This window comes from Cygnus atratus, chromosome 16 (assembly GCF_013377495.2).
Source record: "Cygnus atratus isolate AKBS03 ecotype Queensland, Australia chromosome 16, CAtr_DNAZoo_HiC_assembly, whole genome shotgun sequence".
Lineage (NCBI taxonomy): Eukaryota > Metazoa > Chordata > Aves > Anseriformes > Anatidae > Cygnus > Cygnus atratus.
Window position 1 is genome coordinate 8,686,093 of NC_066377.1, and position 16,288 is coordinate 8,702,380.

The 16,288-nt window shown below is 48.3% G+C and overlaps 1 protein-coding gene across 4 annotated transcripts; it reads left to right on the top strand.

Annotated features, from left to right (window-relative positions):
• Positions 1–1,352: 1,352 nt before the first annotated feature.
• Positions 1,353–16,007, top strand: UBE2V1 (ubiquitin conjugating enzyme E2 V1). 4 transcript variants are annotated; one of them, XM_035548030.2, is made up of 5 exons: positions 1,353–1,454; positions 4,090–4,198; positions 11,485–11,633; positions 14,805–14,930; positions 15,313–16,007. In XM_035548030.2, the coding sequence occupies exons 2-5, from the start codon at positions 4,192–4,194 to the stop codon at positions 15,457–15,459; spliced, it is 429 nt and encodes a 142-aa protein (XP_035403923.1). In that variant the 5' UTR covers positions 1,353–1,454; positions 4,090–4,191; the 3' UTR covers positions 15,460–16,007. The 4 variants fall into 4 exon arrangements, with proteins under 4 accessions (XP_035403923.1, XP_035403922.1, XP_035403926.1 ...); XM_035548029.2 differs by lacking the exon at positions 4,090–4,198; XM_035548033.2 differs by lacking the exon at positions 1,353–1,454 and having other exon boundaries at positions 4,097–4,163.
• Positions 16,008–16,288: the final 281 nt, after the last annotated feature.

The following is a 16,288-nucleotide window of genomic DNA, read 5'->3' on the forward strand; positions in this document are numbered from 1 at the left end:
TTTGGGCTGACGTGTGGTGTCTGTATGTATGTATGTATGTGTGTCGTCCTCCTGGAACTCGGCTAGCAGCCAGCCCGGAGAGGGGAAGGGGAGCTCTTGGGGGGAGCAGGCTGCATCACCACCCGCCTTGCACCCCAAAACCTCACAGTCCTGCTGGGGCAAGAGAAGTGGCTGCCCGAGCCCCAGCACTGGTGTCGGGGTGCTCAGCAGCAGCCTCACCGCAGGCTTCAGCTCCTCTGCGCCAGCTCCCCACCTCCTGGCCAGGTTCGCTGAGCTCTCATGCCACCTAGCTTCTCGCTGCTTTCTTCCTCTCTCACCACGCTCAGCCTTGTCTATACTGCAGCAGTAGAATTAAATGAAATAAATCCAACCAGTGACACCAACACTGCTATTTTTCAAGTAGTCTCAAAGAAAAATTGACAGCAGCAGTACCTCGGCCCCGTTTGCTGCTAAGAGCGGCGTGCTTTGGAGTTGACTTAATGGGGTGAAGGGCTCGAATCAAAGAGCAACGCGTCTCCAAAACATTTACCTTCATAATGATTTCTGCAAAATTTCCACCTAATGTCTAGGGGCGACATTTTTGGAATATGCATTGAAGACAAAGCAGAATTCATTTCCTTTCACTTTTTTTCCCCCTATTGCTGTATTAGCTGTAGGGGGGCACGGGAAGATGCGCTGTAGGTAAAGCACAGCACTGCAGGTCTGATGATGTTCTTTGTCCTACTGGCAACAGCTTTTCCCCATTCATATCTGCCTGAAACTGTTCCATTGCCACACGCTGGACAGCAGCAGCCCTCTGGAGCTCCGGGAGAAGTAGGTGGCTGTACTTTGTGTCCTCCACGCTGGAGGGACGCTGCCCTGGAGGCGCTCAGCCTGCGGTGCCGCCAGCCAGCGAGTTACTGCACGGCTGTGAGCGTCATAGGGCAGCAACCAAAGGGCAGCTCTTTGAAGTCGTCTGCGACGTGACGTACCCTGTTCTGATATTCTCCTTAGCTGAGAATATAGGAGGGTGTTTGGGAGCAATAAATAAGCTCAGACTGTCACAGCGTGAACGTTTTTAACACATCAGGAGAGCTACATGCTGCTGGCGCTCCGGCCGTAACAAAACCAATTTACCAATTATTCATATTAATTGCAACTGGACGTTAAAAGCTCGAAAGCAGGCGGGTGTCAGGCACACGGGGGGTGCCTGAGGTCTGTGCTCCCCGCGCCCGAGGCGCAGGCCGCCCTGCGCACCCACGGGCGGACGCAAAACCCGCGCGGCTCCCGCGCGCCCGCCCGCGCGACGCAGCCTCGCGGTCCCCTTCCGCGCTCCACAAAAACCTCTCCTCCTCCCCGCGGCCCTTAGCGCGCCCGCCCGCGCCGCGCCGCCGCCTTCCCGCGTCGCGCTGCCGCGGGGCAGGGGGCGGGGCTCCGGCGGCAGCGGCGCAAGATGGCGGCCACCACGGCGGCGGGTGAGCGGGCGGCGGGCGCCGGGCCGGGGGGCGGCGGGGGCGGCGGGCGGGCCGGGGGGCGGCCGGGAGGGGCCGGGGGGCGGCGGAGCCCGGCCGCGATCCCTCGCGGGGCTCCCCCGGGGGCGCGGGGGCGGCGCGGGGCCCGCCCCGGCCCTGTCGGGGGAAGGCCGGGCGCTGACAGCCCCCCCCCCCCGGGCGCGGAGCCGCCGGCCCGGCCGTCGGTGCCCTCAGGGGGCCGCGGGGGTGGGCGCCCCGCGGGGGGGGCCGCGGGGGGAGGCGGCCGCTGGGCGGGCGGGAGCGGCGCGGGGGGCCGGGACGCGGCTTCCCGCGGGGAGGCTGCTGCTGCCTGCCCGGGCCGCGGGAAGGGGCCCGGGAGCGGGCGCCGGGGGTTCGCCGCCGCGGGAGCCCGGTGGCTTCCCCTCGCGCTGGCGCCTCGCAGGCCGGCGGGCTGGTTCCGCTTCTGCCTAGCCGGCTTCGTGGGCCTGCTGCAGGCCCGGGCCAGGTGCGAGGCGCCCCTGCAGCGCTCGTTGCGACTGGGGCGGGAGGGCACCGAGCGGCTGCTCCTCGGGGCGCGACAGGAACGGCTCTGGAGCTCTTCTGGTGGATAGGCCTCTGTCGACGGCTGTTGCCAGCTCTTAAACGTTCAGATGCAGGCAATTCATAGCTATCAAGCTTATAAAAAGAATCTGTGTCTGGCAGTACGTGATTGCGAGGTGTGGGAACGCTAGATTAAAACACACGGAAAATGTGGTGGAGCCTTCTCATCCTCTTATGTCACGTTATTCCAGCTACTGTACTTTCCCAATAATCCTTTCAAGCTGCTGACTTCTCGTTTTGGGTTTGGCTGGAAGAGCAAGGCAAGTGTTTTCCTTTTAAAGCCGGTGCAGCCTCATGAATTAATGGTCTGGGTGGTCGTGGAGGGAAGGAGGCTTGGACTGTGATGGTGGAGACCAAAGCCAGTCCTGCTGCACAGCTTCCCTTTTGCTCCAAACTGCCTTTGTGATAAGCAATAGTTAAGTTAACCATCATCTGCTAGCCACATTGTGTCTTTTGGATTGCTTCCTGTTATTTCACATACTTCTGAAAGCTGCCTCATGTCTTCGGCGTTGGAAGCAGAAAGCAGGATGGAGCCAGGTAGATGTGAGTAAGTCCTCAGTCTGTTGCCTCTAAAACGGGGGCATCAGGCAAGCACTGTACTTCAGCTACCCGTGAGATCCTGTTTGGTTAACTGCTGCTGGCAAGAAGAAAAAAAATACTGAACATCAGTGTGTGGCTTGAAAAAAGAACGTTGCAGTAATGCCGAACTTCTGCAGCGAGCCCTAAGTTTGGTATTGAGGAGCCTTCGCACGCAGTCTGGTGACATGCGTTGATGTAAGCCTTAGGGCTCTGTCCAGCTGTAAACCACGGGCTGCCCTTACAGCAACGGCCTGCTGTTTGTTGTTGCTCTGGTGAAGTAGGATGGAGATTGTCCTTTTCTGCTAAAGAGAACAATGTAGCGTCCAGTTACTGGTCCTGGTGGTGCACTGCAGTGCGGCTCGTGTGGTTCCCTCCTGCCACTGCTGAAGGCATTGTCTAACGCGTACGAACGGAGCCAGGAAGTGGCACCTTTTTGTTCTCCACCACTGATTGATTCGCTGTGGGGCTCTGGGCGAGCAGCTCAGTACCTTTGTGCCTTTGTAAAACAGGTTTGGCTAACACTTGCTTCATGGCATCTTAATGTATTCATATTTATTTTTAAAACACTTGAATGTGTTTGTGTCCTGGTTTCAGTTAGGACAGAGTTAATTTTCCTCCTAGTAGCTGGCAGGGTGCTATGTTTTGGATTAGGATGAGAAGAGCGCTGATAACACGCTGATGTTTTAATTGTTGTAGAGCAATGCTTACACCAAGCCAAGGACTTTTCAGCTTCTCGCTCTGTCCTGCCAGCGGGCAGGCTGGGGGTGCAGCAGGAGCTGGGAGGGGACAGACCCAGTGCAGCTGACCCAAACTGGCCAAAGGGGTGTTCCATCCCTTCTGATGTCATGCTGAGCAATATATAGGGGTGGGGGGCCGGCTGCTCGGGGATAGGCTGGGCATCGGTCAGCGGCTGGTGAGCAATTGCATTGTGCATCACTTGTTTGTAAACGTTATTAGTAGTAGTACTATTACCATTATTATTAGTAGTATTTTCCTGTCTTAATAAACTGTCTTTATCTCAACTCACAGGCTTCACTTTCCCGTTTCTCACCCCCATCCCAGAGAGGGAGGGGGGAGGGTGAGCGAACGGCTGTGTGGTGCTTAGCTGCGGGCCGGGTTAAACCGCAACAGTTTGATACCCTAAGTTTGTGGTGGGTCAGTAAAGGAGCTTAAATAGAGGTTGAATATGAAAAGTATTTAGTCATTGTTTGAAAGCAGCTACTAACTCAGAGGAAGATATGGTAACAAATGTCCCTATAACTTAAAAAAAAAAAAAAAAAAAGGTCAGGGCTGATGCTGGGAATGAGACAAGTATTGTCTAACACTACACAAGCCTTGTATTTAAGAAACTCACAGAAATACTTAAAAGGAGAAATGTTATGATATCAGGACCACTCGTATCCTTTGTCTGAAGGAGAATTCCCTGTTGCCAATGATGGATTTTCTTCTTTCCTCCCAGTTCATATATGAACAAAGAGCTGCCTTTAAGCATCCCGATAAGGCTCTTCCTAGGAGGCTGCAGACACCCGAGCCGCGACGCCTGCCCGTCCTTCAGGCTGGGATGGCAGGTAGGACACCCAGCTGGCTGCGGTGCCAGGGCTTCCTCGGGGCCCCGTGGCTCAGCGGGCGCTCTGTGCCCCAGCTGGGCTGGTGGGGCCTGCTCCCACCTTGCTGTCCTGCGTTGCTGTGCCCTAGCCGTGGTGGAAAGGCAGAGTAGTTACAGCGGGTCAAAAACTGGCCACGTTGGCCTGTGGCATCCTGTTTTTCCAACTTTCATCATGGGGAAAGTTAATGACCTGATTTAACCTGCTGTTCTCCTGTAGGTTTGTTTAGGGGGTCTGTTGCAGGGCGGCGGCAGACGCTGCGTTTACCAACAGCCTGCAGGAACAGAGCAGTGAAATGATTTGCCCAGGTTTAAGTTATTCAAAGTGAGAGGATTGTGGAGAGCCTCAGAAGGACAAGTCATTAGGGGAATGGGCATGACAGTGACAATGTGTGTGGTTTAATATGGCTAACGGAGAGGAAAGCACAGACTGGTTTTAGTACGACGTATTAGAAACATGTATTTGTAATTGCTGGAGGACCTGTAATGTCACTGTAAACTCAGATACCCTTGTGAAAAGCAAACCGGCCATTGCAGTGCAGAAGAACCTGCTTGTGGAAGGATATGGAAGGAGTACCCTGCCTTTGTAAACAGGTCGTGATGTCTCCTTTTGAGTGTACGGCACACCGTATTCATTGTTATCTCAAAATAAATATTGCCAGCCACCAAGTGCTTTCTCAGCCTGTACGTAAAATACCTGAGGGTAGGAAAAAGAAATTGAAGAGAAGCTGGAGAGATAAATTATGCATTCTTAAATGAGATGGAATATAGGAGCACGTGAAGTAGCAGGTGCTGAAAAAGTTGATTGCAGAGCCTCTTTGTGTCTTATAATGCTGCAAGGATGGAGTAGGGAAAAAGGCAAATAGTTCCAAAATTGTACCAGAAGATAGTTATACCTCTTCATCTGTAATGATATAGATTATATAATGTATTTGAAGAATGACGTTCTGGTGGAGAACTTAGAACGATTCATTGGGATATTAAACGTGTACGTGGGTTAGGATCGTAGAAGGTGGACCACTGACAGATGTTGTGAGGTGTATTAAGGTTTGGATTTTCAGGTTGTCAGGGTGCTTTTAACAGCCACGCATCCAGACAAAATGACTTTGTTTCCACCTGCTGAGGGGTTTGGGCACTCCCCCTGAAGCCCGAGGGCAGTGTATCCCGGGGGCGAGGTGCGGGATGGGGTGCGCCTCGCCTGGCCCCCCGCAGCTTGTACCCTTTTGGGTGTTAAACTGTTGGGATGCTCCATAGCTAGCATCCTCTGTGGCACAGGTAGCGTCGCCTCAGTCTGTCAGCGCAGCGTCTTGCTTTTCAAAGCTCATCTTAAAATCCGGGAGTCTCCTTGCGTGCTCTGCTTTTGGCAGTTGGTATGAATTCGATGCTTTGTGGGTAGAAGACGCAGCTGGGAGGGGAGCGCTTGGCTCTTGGGCACTGACAATGGTTTCTTTTCACAACGTAAAGAGGAAGTGGTGCTTTTTCCTGGTGAGATTTAGTGTGTGGATTTTGTCCAGGACACGAGTTCGGGATGACTTCTTCTCCAGAGTAAATTTTAGCTGAGCTGGTAACGTTGTGCTTTTCAGCTGATACAAGTGAGCGAGCACATCTGACTAACTCCCCTGCTGCTGGAAAGCTTTATTTGGCTTCAGACCTCAGCGATAATGCCAGTCTGCCTCAGGCATTTTAAAGTCATCTCTTTACAGGTAATGTGCTTAAAGCACTGAAAGACAGGCGCGGCGCTCTAGCTTACACTCAGCAGAGAACACTAAATTGCTTCAAGTGCTCCAGAAATTATTGTGAACCTGCAAAACATCTCAGGACCTGTCTGCATTATCAGAGTGGAAACAGTGACTGTAAAGAAGATGCAGGAAATCTAAAGTTCCCGTCTCCTGAAAGTTTTTGTGACAGTTCCTGAAAGCCTTTTATTGTTTTAAATATTACATCACTTCAAAAGCTTTACATACCATTTTGACAAGGAATGATTTATTTATTTTTTACAGTCGCAGTGCTGTAAGGATAAGCTAGCAGATTTCTAGATAGTGGCAGTCTCTGCAGAGAGATGAGAAATATGTTGGAAAAGGTGTGTTAAAGGCTGAATAGCGAAGTAAGCAACAGAAGGGGCTTTAACACATTTACCAACGGAGGTGTTTAAAGTTAATGGACTTCGGTTCTCTTGAATTAGTGTAAATCAGGAACTAGTACAGAAAGCAGAGTTAAAATTGGCCTCATTTTGGGGTTGCTTCCACTATATAGCTGGGGAAAATTAAAAGATTAGTATAGTCAGTAAACGTTGTTTTTAACTTGTTGAAAACATGCTTTGAGTCTCACAAGAGTGTGTGTAAATATAAGACAGAAAATCTCAGACTGGTAGGATCATTTTTAAAACTATCGCAAGACAGATTAAGTTGTGGATCTGCGGATCTTTGGTGGTGCTGTGATACAAAATGAGTCTGAGAGTGCTATAAGGTCCTTAAAACCCAAGCTGTCATTTAAGCGTGTTGCAGGAATAACTCTGTTTTCCCGAGTGCAGAACATCACGTAAGGAGATGCCAGCAGGCGCAGTCACACTCCTCTCGCCCCGTGTCAGCTTGCTGTCTGACAGCCTCGCAGCTCCTTGCTTAGAAAGCAGCCCAGTGGTGAGATGTGGGGAAGGAATTCGCAGGTGGCTTTGCGCCGTTTCACACGTCCCTGAATTAGAGATAATGAGGAAATAAGCGGTAGAAACAAAAACTTGAGCAAGGTCGAGGTAAATAACTTGGCTGGAGTGTTAAAGACGAGCTTTGGGCAGTGGCCAGTTGCTGGCTGGCTCGAGGCGCGTGTCTGAGGGTCTCTAACCAGCTGTATGACAGATTCGGGCGCGTGGACAGCACGTGGGGCTACGGGGAAGGTATATGTAGTGGTAAAAAATGGCAATAAAGGTCTTCTGTTCAAGAGCCATCAGGAGTCCGTGTCTCGTTCCCGTCAGTGAGATGCCTGGCTAAGGAATGCTCATCAGTTCCGCTCCCTGCAGCGGGGCTGGTGTTTGGTGGAATCTTTGAAAAGGAAAACAACAGGCCCCGAGTCCCTCTGAGGCTGAAGAGGATGCCACCTGCAGCCTAGCAGCTCCTGAACTGCAGCGTCAAATTCTGTAAAAGTCACATCTTGACCTTCCGGAACGCTTGGCCTGTGATTGGGTTTTATTCTCTAGTTCTCCATAGTAATATTTGATGAACCTCTTGTAACCGGTGAATTAGTGTCCAGGTGAGGCTTCGTGTCTGCAAATTTACTGAAAGGCGAACTTCATCTGCAGAGCCTGGACAAACCTGGGTAGTTGGAGACCTTACCTTGGCAGTACCCTTATAACTGAGCTTTCCTAGGTTTGCTCTTGTGATGGAAAGTAGGTATCCCCTTTTGCTCTGAAATGTTTCTTCAGTTGTGTTTCTGTGTAGTTCTGTGAGGTCAGGCTAGCTGTATGCTTGTGTCGTAGATGAAGTCACCCTCTGAGAGCCTTCCCAAGCCGCAGCACAGGCTAAATTAAATCCATAAGCGGAAGTATTTTTGACAACCTGATTACTTTTTAATCACCTCTTACTTTACTTAGGTTTTCTCTGACCGTCAGACAAGCAGGTTGGTTTGGGTGGTGCCTTGGAGGTCTCCAGAGCTGTGCTGCAGAGGTCACTGCGAGGGGCCGGGACACGACGCGCTGCTCGGCTCGGCTGGCGCAGGGCGTCTGTCGTGGGGGCTGCCCTGGGATTGCCACAGGCATTGCTTGGCAAGTGGTGCGGGTGCATGGAACAGATCAGATCCCTTTCTAGGAATTCTGGTGGACAGCAGGCATGATGATGATATGTTTGCACGCAACCACAAATGATAAATTTTGCTTGGCTTTGGCCGTTGAGGCCCCAGCAGGACGTGGTGGCTGACCCGTGCGCGTGGGGAGCCTGGCTTGGCCTGGCGGCTTCGTGCAGCCTGCCAGGCTGACCGGGGCGGGCATCTGGCCTGTTCCTCTGCCTGGCTTGGGGGCAGGTTAGTTAGAAATGACTTAATCGTATGGTCGTAGTCTTTTATATATGTGCGAGTCTGTTTTTCTCCCTGTCGAGTCTCCCGGGAACGTGTCAGGGGAGGGAGCTGACCTACAGTTCTGTGCCCGTGGACGGGCCGTGCGTGGTGCTGAGGTGCTGCTCTTCCACTCACACCTGGCTGCTTGGGCACGGACATAAAACTTCTTGAGGAAGCAAGAGTGCTGTCGCACAGGGTGACGTACTATGAAGTGACCAACTGTCTCCTGTGATTTTTTTTTTTCTGCGAAGAGCATAGTTACAGATACGCGTTCTTTGCTTTTCCCACCTCTCTTTGCCGCTAGTGGTCCCGCAGTGCTCACAGGTAAGCAGGTGCTGTGGAATTACCGAAGGCTTACCTTAACGACTGCCGTGCGATGGGAGCCAGAGTACGATGGGACTAGCTCTCTGCAGGCTTCTGAGCTATCAGAGACCTTGAAATTCCTGTGTGAGTGTTTTAGGGCTCTGATTCATGCTGAGTCTGATTCATGCTGAATCAGAGCAGCCGTGCCTTGGAAGAGCTCTGAAATCAAGTTGCCTTCTCCTCCCATAACTTTGCCAACCCAAGCCTAGCTCTGGTTAGCAAGTGTCAGAATTCAGGCTGCCTTTTGGTCCGGTTGTGGCCTCTCTGAATGTGTACACGATGGTGTAATTTTTAATTACACATCACATCATTTTCTTTGCTCAGGATTCCTGCCTTATGCAGTGAACGTGATGCTCAGAGGTGGGGTAGGTAGTTGATATTTCTGGTTTTCTTCTTCAGTGTGTGCCCTGTGTGCTTTCCGTAAGGCAGGCAGTGCTTCCACCGCGGTGTTGAGCCCTCCTGGGTTATTTTCTTGGTCTAAGAAATCTCAGTAAGTTACCTTGGTGTTACCGAGTTCCAAAGCGTAGAGAGACTCGGATCGCACTTGTTGAGCATTGTGACGTTGTGGTCCAGAAGAGAGTTTTTTTTGGTAACCCCACAAATTCGAGGCAGCTCTCCTGCTCGCTCCGGCTGACTGCTTCTGTAAGCGGGGAGTTTCGCCCTGGGTTTCTAATAATAGCACCCACGGCTTCCTTTGTGGTGCAACCTGCATTGTCTGAGCGTTTCTGTGACGGGCCGAGGGTGGGGTTCCTCCCTCCAGAAGGACGTTGGGCTGTCCCCGCCGGCTGTCTGCGCTGGCGGCTCCATTCACAGCGTGCCAGCAGGCAGGGCCGCCCGGGCAGCCGCTTGGCCCGTGGCGGGGCCGTGAGTCACCGCGGGCAGCAGCTGCAGGAAGCGCCGCGAAACCCGTGCTGTGTGTAACCGACACCTTCAGCACCGGGCTGACTTCAGCACGCGCTGCGTCTGCTTCGCTCGTCCCCCCGCTCTCTCGGCCTCCGTGCTGCAGTCGGGCTGCGCTCTTCTCTGCTTCCCTTCACCGCACCGTGGGGAGCGTGGTCAAAGTGGGCTGGCTAGTCTGGTGTAATTCGGGTACTTGAGCCTGTCTGTGCCCAAGGTATGCCAAATCCATTGTAAGCTGAAGACCTGAGGGGTGGGTGCTGGAGTTGTTGTGCCGGTGGTCTCCAGGAGGTCCTGTTCCTGCTCAGGGCTGGGGCTGGGTTCACCTGGTGGTGATGGCTTCACCAGCCCCAGCTGACTCATTTCCTTTCCCAGCCAAAGACTTGGGTTACTCAGCAGCCATGGAAACAGCACAGCCTCACCGGTAGTTAAAGATGTGGATTTGGTGTTGGGATGGTGCTCAGCTGCCCCTAATTCGTTTGGTGTGGTGCAGCTGGTGCAGGTCTGGTGGGGCCGTCTGATGTCTCTTGTCTGGGCCTGGGTTCCTCCTCATACCCTCGCTACAGCTGTGCAATTGCATCGTTTTCTCCCAGCGAATTCTGGAACATGAGTATTTTAGATGTGGTATCAAACTGGCCAACAAACTAATTCCATCAGTAATTTACTTTTTAAATTTCTTTTATGCTTGCTTTGTAGTGAATGAAATGTTGGCAACTCTGATCACGCAGCAAAATCAACGTTGACATTTAGTTTCTTTAGGTCATTCGGGTCAACCTTAAAGGGGATTGCAAAGACACCAGAGAAGTGTCTTCTAGACTTGAAGCACTGCTACATTTCACAAAGCCTTATATCCTCTATTTTCCATGCTTTCAATCGGCTCCAGAGATGATTTTCAAAGCTCTTGCTTGGTCTCTGCCTCATGTCCTCTTACGCTTGCGGTATGCCATGAATGCTGGAAGAGCTGACTTCTTACGGAGGAGTCCACGGGGTTCACTTTGTGTGCTTCAAGGCTAATTACCCATTCTTCTGCTGTACTAAATCAGCAACGATAAATAAGGGGATTCGTTATGATTTTCTGCTACTGTGTACTGGTGAATAGTTAATCTTGGACTATTGAGGGGAAAAAGAAATCCAAACCCCAAATTCAACCTTTTTTTTTTTTGTATGTCAGGTGAAAATAACTGCACTAAAAATATCCTGGCAATAATTTTGTTTCTTTTGTGAAGAAGCGTGCTTTGCACAGGTACTTTGAAGGAGAAGTGGTGGCCTAGAGCACGCGCATGTTTTGTGGTGGCTGAGGTATGGACATCTGGAAGAAGAATGAATAGTTGAGTGCCGTGTGGCCTGAGCTCCTTCGGCACAGCCGTAGTGTGTGACCTTGGGTATCTCACTTAAGCTCTCTGTGCCATTGTTTCCCATTAATGTAATGGGGATAAAAAAAAATTTCCATTATTTTGCTGTGTGTTTTGAAGATAAATGTGCTAGCAATTAAGAAGTGCTGAAATTCTTTGGTGATAGAGGCCATAAGCACAAAGGACAATATTGCTACTGACAGAGCCCACTTAAATTAACTTCAGATTAACCTACTAATGTTATGAAAGAGTTTCATTTGTTTTGAGTGGTGTTTTTAAAAGCTCTGAGAGACGACGCCATGGGAGGCTTGACATCACGCATTTTATAGAATCTTGCAAATTCTTGTACTATAGATCTTATAGACAAGCGCTAATTAGAGCTCCATAGAACTGTTTGTATCGCTGCATGGTTAGAGACATTTCCTTCCATTTTACTGCCTGCTCTAATATCTGGCATATCATGCTTCTAACGTATTTGGTACTGCTTGAAAAATCCAAGCTAAATACGAAGATATCTTCTTCAGACTGTTGAAGTATTACCATTCAAAAACAGTGGCATTTTTATGTGTTTTACTCAAAATACTTCTGTGATTATTTTTAGGAGTAAAAGTTCCTCGTAATTTTCGTCTGTTGGAAGAACTTGAAGAAGGTCAAAAAGGAGTAGGTGATGGAACAGTTAGCTGGGGCCTTGAAGACGATGAAGATATGACACTCACAAGATGGACAGGAATGATTATTGGACCTCCAAGAGTAAGCATCCACTTAAAATACTAGTGTTACTTCTTTCTTTCGTACCCTTTTCCTTCCCTTAATCTAACCACCGAAGTAGAAAACAAGTGAAACACAAAGTGACAAAACACTTTAGCAAGTGACTTACGTTGAAGGATCAGCTTACATATAATAATGGGTTTATGTATCTGTATGTCTTTCTGCTTATGATCTGGAATATTTTTAGTACCTTTCTCTGGTTAGTTCTGTTACGTCTGCTTTATATTTACAGATTCATTAAGACATAACTTTTGAGATTCCAGGATTCTAGTATCCTGTACTCCTGAATACAGCAAGGTTTAAAATCCTTCGGCTAGTGAGATTACATATGGAGCTAATGTAGGTAAAACCTGGATGTTTTGTTCAGTACTGCTAGTCTTTCTGCTGTTCCTTGTTGAATTTACGGAGTTTGTTTTCACTGCAGCAGTACTGACTTGCTCTTTTACAGTTTCATCTAACTCAGGAAACTTGAATTTTAATGAATTCAGTTACTTTTCTGAAGGCTCTCTCCCAAATTAGTGTCTCATAATGCTACCATGGTCTTTGTGATAGCATTGCTGCATATTCTCTCCACCCCACGCCCAATGCCAAACCCTTACTAAACTGTGGGTCTCTACTCCATGGTAGCGAACGTTAGGGCTAAATCGTACATATGCATGTATTCTAAAAACCGAACGTCCCTCGTCTCCAGTTTTACTGTGTATCCCTGTTCTGTTTCATTATTATTCTTGCTGTGAAGTGCAAGTAGCTAATTCTCCTTCCTGCAGTAGTGTATGTTGTCCTTTGTATCTGGCTTCACATTCGCTTCTCAAAAATTCCAGTGTTATCAATATGGAAATGTTTACATGCCTTTAATCACTCTGCTGCCCGATGTGCTTCCACTCTATCAGTTGCCTTTTCTGACTCAAGATGAGCTTGTGCAAGAATTAATATTATAACAGCATTATGCGTGCAGTATTTTGTACCGCATTCAGAAGTGTTCTTTGCTTTTTGTCTGCTATTGCTATCTCCCCAGTCGTGATCATTTCATTTGGTTGTGATATGCCCAAATTTTTTCCCAGAATGGCATTTGATTTTAGAACATTGCGAGAGCTTTAAGGAGCTTACATTAGGATTGTGAAGAACAGGCACTGTGTTCATACACGTTAGGCAAAATTTAAGCAACCTTGAAATCTAATTTAGAAATTTAAATAGGAACTGAAATGAGCAAATAAGCAAATGTTGACTTGTCAGCAGTGACAGAAATCTGTAGTTCATGTCATACTCCCAGCCAAGGCCAGAGGACTATCACAGAAGATTATTCAGCTGTGCCTCCTTTATCTTTCTGACACATTTATAAATATTTTTTTTTCCCAAAAGCGTCTGGACTTCTAGAATTCAGCTAATTGCTCAAAAGCCACTGGCCGTATTGAGAGAAATTCTGGGAACTTTCAGACATTCTTGTTTGCTAGGAGCTTCTTCTGTTTTTAGAACTGTTCACACACAGTTCTATTAGTACCCTTTTTTCTTAATAGGATGTGGGCAATACTGGCTCTGAAAAAAGAAGTCAAAACTCCTGGTTTCCTCTGGGTAGAAAAAATCACACTTGTAGCAGGTGGAAGAGTCTGATGTTGGGCATCCTGGAGGGAAAAGCGAGCTGTAGTGCCGAGCTGGATGCGTGCTGCTGCTCGGAGTGTCCCCGCTACCATACATGGAAGCGTGCGTCTCCTTCCCAGACTGCGGGTGGTTTCGCAGCCAGTGATTCATCTCGTTTGTACGAGCTACTTAAAAACAGTGGCACTGTCAAAACTTCAGCTTTGGCTGTGCCTATTTTATATTGGCTATAGACATGCGCATGGTCAAGGATTTCCATTCACTAGTCTTAATGTGACGTGGCCGTTTGCAAAGGCCCTAAAGCACTCCCCGAACCTCTATACTGTTAACTCTGAGCACAAAGCGCAATCAGGGGCTCCATCGGGAGACGGAGGAAGTCCAAGCTGAGCTGGCAGGTGACTTTTTTCCCCCCAGACTTTGTGACAGCATTTGGTTTGCCACCATCCTGGCCGGGCATATGAAAGCCTGGCTGGCCCAGGCGCTGGAGGGGCCGCTCTGAAGGGGTGCTGCTGCTGCGGTGGGTGGCTGCAGGCTGGGTTAAGCCACTTGATTTCGACGGATGTGGAGCAGCTGAATCAGGAAGTCAGATGCTAGTGGGGGTTTTTGATAACCGTTTGCATCAAAACGCTCATTAGTATCAAGAGAAATATTAAGTTGGGCGTAACAAGCCCTTGAAAAGGATCGCACTGAATTCTGTATCAAGGAGAAGTTTTTGTGTGCCAGGCAGCTGTTTTCAAGACCCCGGTGGAGGCATGATGCTGTGCTGCAGCAGGTGAGGCAGGAGCTGGTACCTGGTTCTGGGCTTCTGCGCTCACATGGTAGCCTGGAATTTTTGCTTTTGGTCAGTGCCTTGTGAGTTTTGTGTTCACTGCAATGTTGAAGATGGAGGAAATGTGTAAGAAACTCTAGATCTGGACAGCCTGCCTGCCTAAACTTCCCCATGATGATCCTGTTCCTGTTAAATGCTTCTGTTCCCTGCTTTGCCTGGCTCAGCTGGAGCTCGGTGCCAGGCTGCACCGTACCAGCACATCAGAAATATCCTGTGTTCCCAGACTGCAGAGTAACTGTTGTTGTTTCTTTTAATTACTTTTAAATATTGAAGCATCAGTGTACCCTTGTTATGTTTGTCTCTTTTCTACACACATTTATTAGGTAGTTAAAAAATCAGGACTCCTTTTAGTAGCTGTTAAAGTATTTAACTGCTCCTGCTGTGGAGACAAAGTGATGCTGCTGCTTGGGATCAGGCTGTCCTTTGAAACTTAGTGAATCTTGGAGCATTCCCTTTCTGAGAACTGTCGCATTGGGTTATGACCAAAGAACACTTTTAAGTGTAGTTCTAGGACAGGGCAACTGTAGATAGCTGTCTAAGCTAATTCCTGAAGAGCAACACTTAATACTCTGAATATTGTAAGAATGAACCCAAAACAGAGGTAGCCTGCACAGTGTGTAAGTGGCTGCCCTTCTGTTTAGCGGTTTGTGTCCCTGAAATAACCACTGCTTTAACCAAATGATTGTTGAACTGCCTGATGTAACTGTTCCCCCCCTTTCTTTTCCCCTCAGACAATTTATGAAAACAGAATATACAGCCTTAAAATAGAATGTGGGCCTAAGTATCCAGAAGCACCTCCATTTGTAAGATTTGTAACAAAAATTAATATGAATGGAGTAAATAGTTCTAATGGAGTGGTAAGTTTTTTGGTTTTTATTCATTTTACATGGTTTTCATGTGCAGCTTCAAATTAATGCTTTACACTTGCAGCTTGCTTAAATACTTGTTACTTGCTGGTACCATTTTCTTTGAGTAGAAGGAAAGGGGGGTAGGAGGGAAGTATACAAGCCAAGTATATTCTGGATTCAAAATGTGGAATTTCCCTGTCCATTTGCAACTCGCAAATAGTTTTGTCCTGTGTGGATTTATTACTCTTTCAGGAAAAAAATGCTTGCTTTTGCTTTCTTTAGTTTCTCTCACACAGACTTCTTAAAGGATCTTTAAGTGGAGGGTGCGTGGGGGAGTTAAGTGTATCAAAATTATTGATTCTGACGGGAATGGTGTTTTTGTCTATTTTAGGTGGACCCCAGAGCCATATCAGTCCTAGCAAAATGGCAGAATTCTTATAGTATCAAAGTTGTTCTGCAAGAGCTTCGGCGTCTAATGATGTCTAAAGAAAATATGAAACTTCCTCAGCCACCTGAAGGACAATGTTACAGCAATTAATTAAAAAAAAAAATCATGCCCCTTTATTCAATTTAAGCTGTCTTCATTTTCCACAGTAGTAAATTTTCTAGATGCATCTTGTAGACCTCAAAATACTGGAAAGGAAGTTCCCATTCAAAGGAGGTTTTTCTTGAGATACTGTAAATGATACTAATTTTTTCATTTGAAATATAAGTTGTGCTATAACAAATAATCCTGTCGTGTAACCACTGTCCACATAGCTGAACTTCTGGTATCAGGAAAAGTCTATTTAAATTTATTACTGTCAAGACCAGTGTGGCACATCTAACTTAACTGTGAAAGCATACATCCCACAATCACCTTGCTGTGTGTCTGGCCTGGGTTGTTTTTTCTTGTTTTTTCTTTTTTTTTTTTCTTTTTCTGTCTTTTGCAATAGAGTCGAAGCTCAGGGCTGTTTATTAGAGTAGACACAAAGGTTTTTGCTTCCAGTACTACACTGGGCTTTACGGACTACTAACGGGGATGTGTGCTAACCTCAGTCATCCCTCCCTTTGTGCTATCTCTAGTAAAGGCTGAATGTGACTGTGGTCATTTTTGTTTTTGTATTTTTTTAAATGCCCTGATAATCTGGGGCAAGCTTTCCTTCTTCCCTTTTGCCAAGGCATAGATTGTATTTCTCTTCCTGGTCCCCCTCACCAGTAATGTGGGCATTGGGTGAGGGATTCAGGGTTCTTTTAATCTCTTCCCTCTTCCCCTCTTTTTAGTGGGGGTGCTGCTTTCTTTTTGCCCCTCTTTGTGACTCTTCTCACCCCTGGACAACAGGGGTAAGCGTTGGGGCAATAACTTGACCTGTTCCCTCCTGCTTATT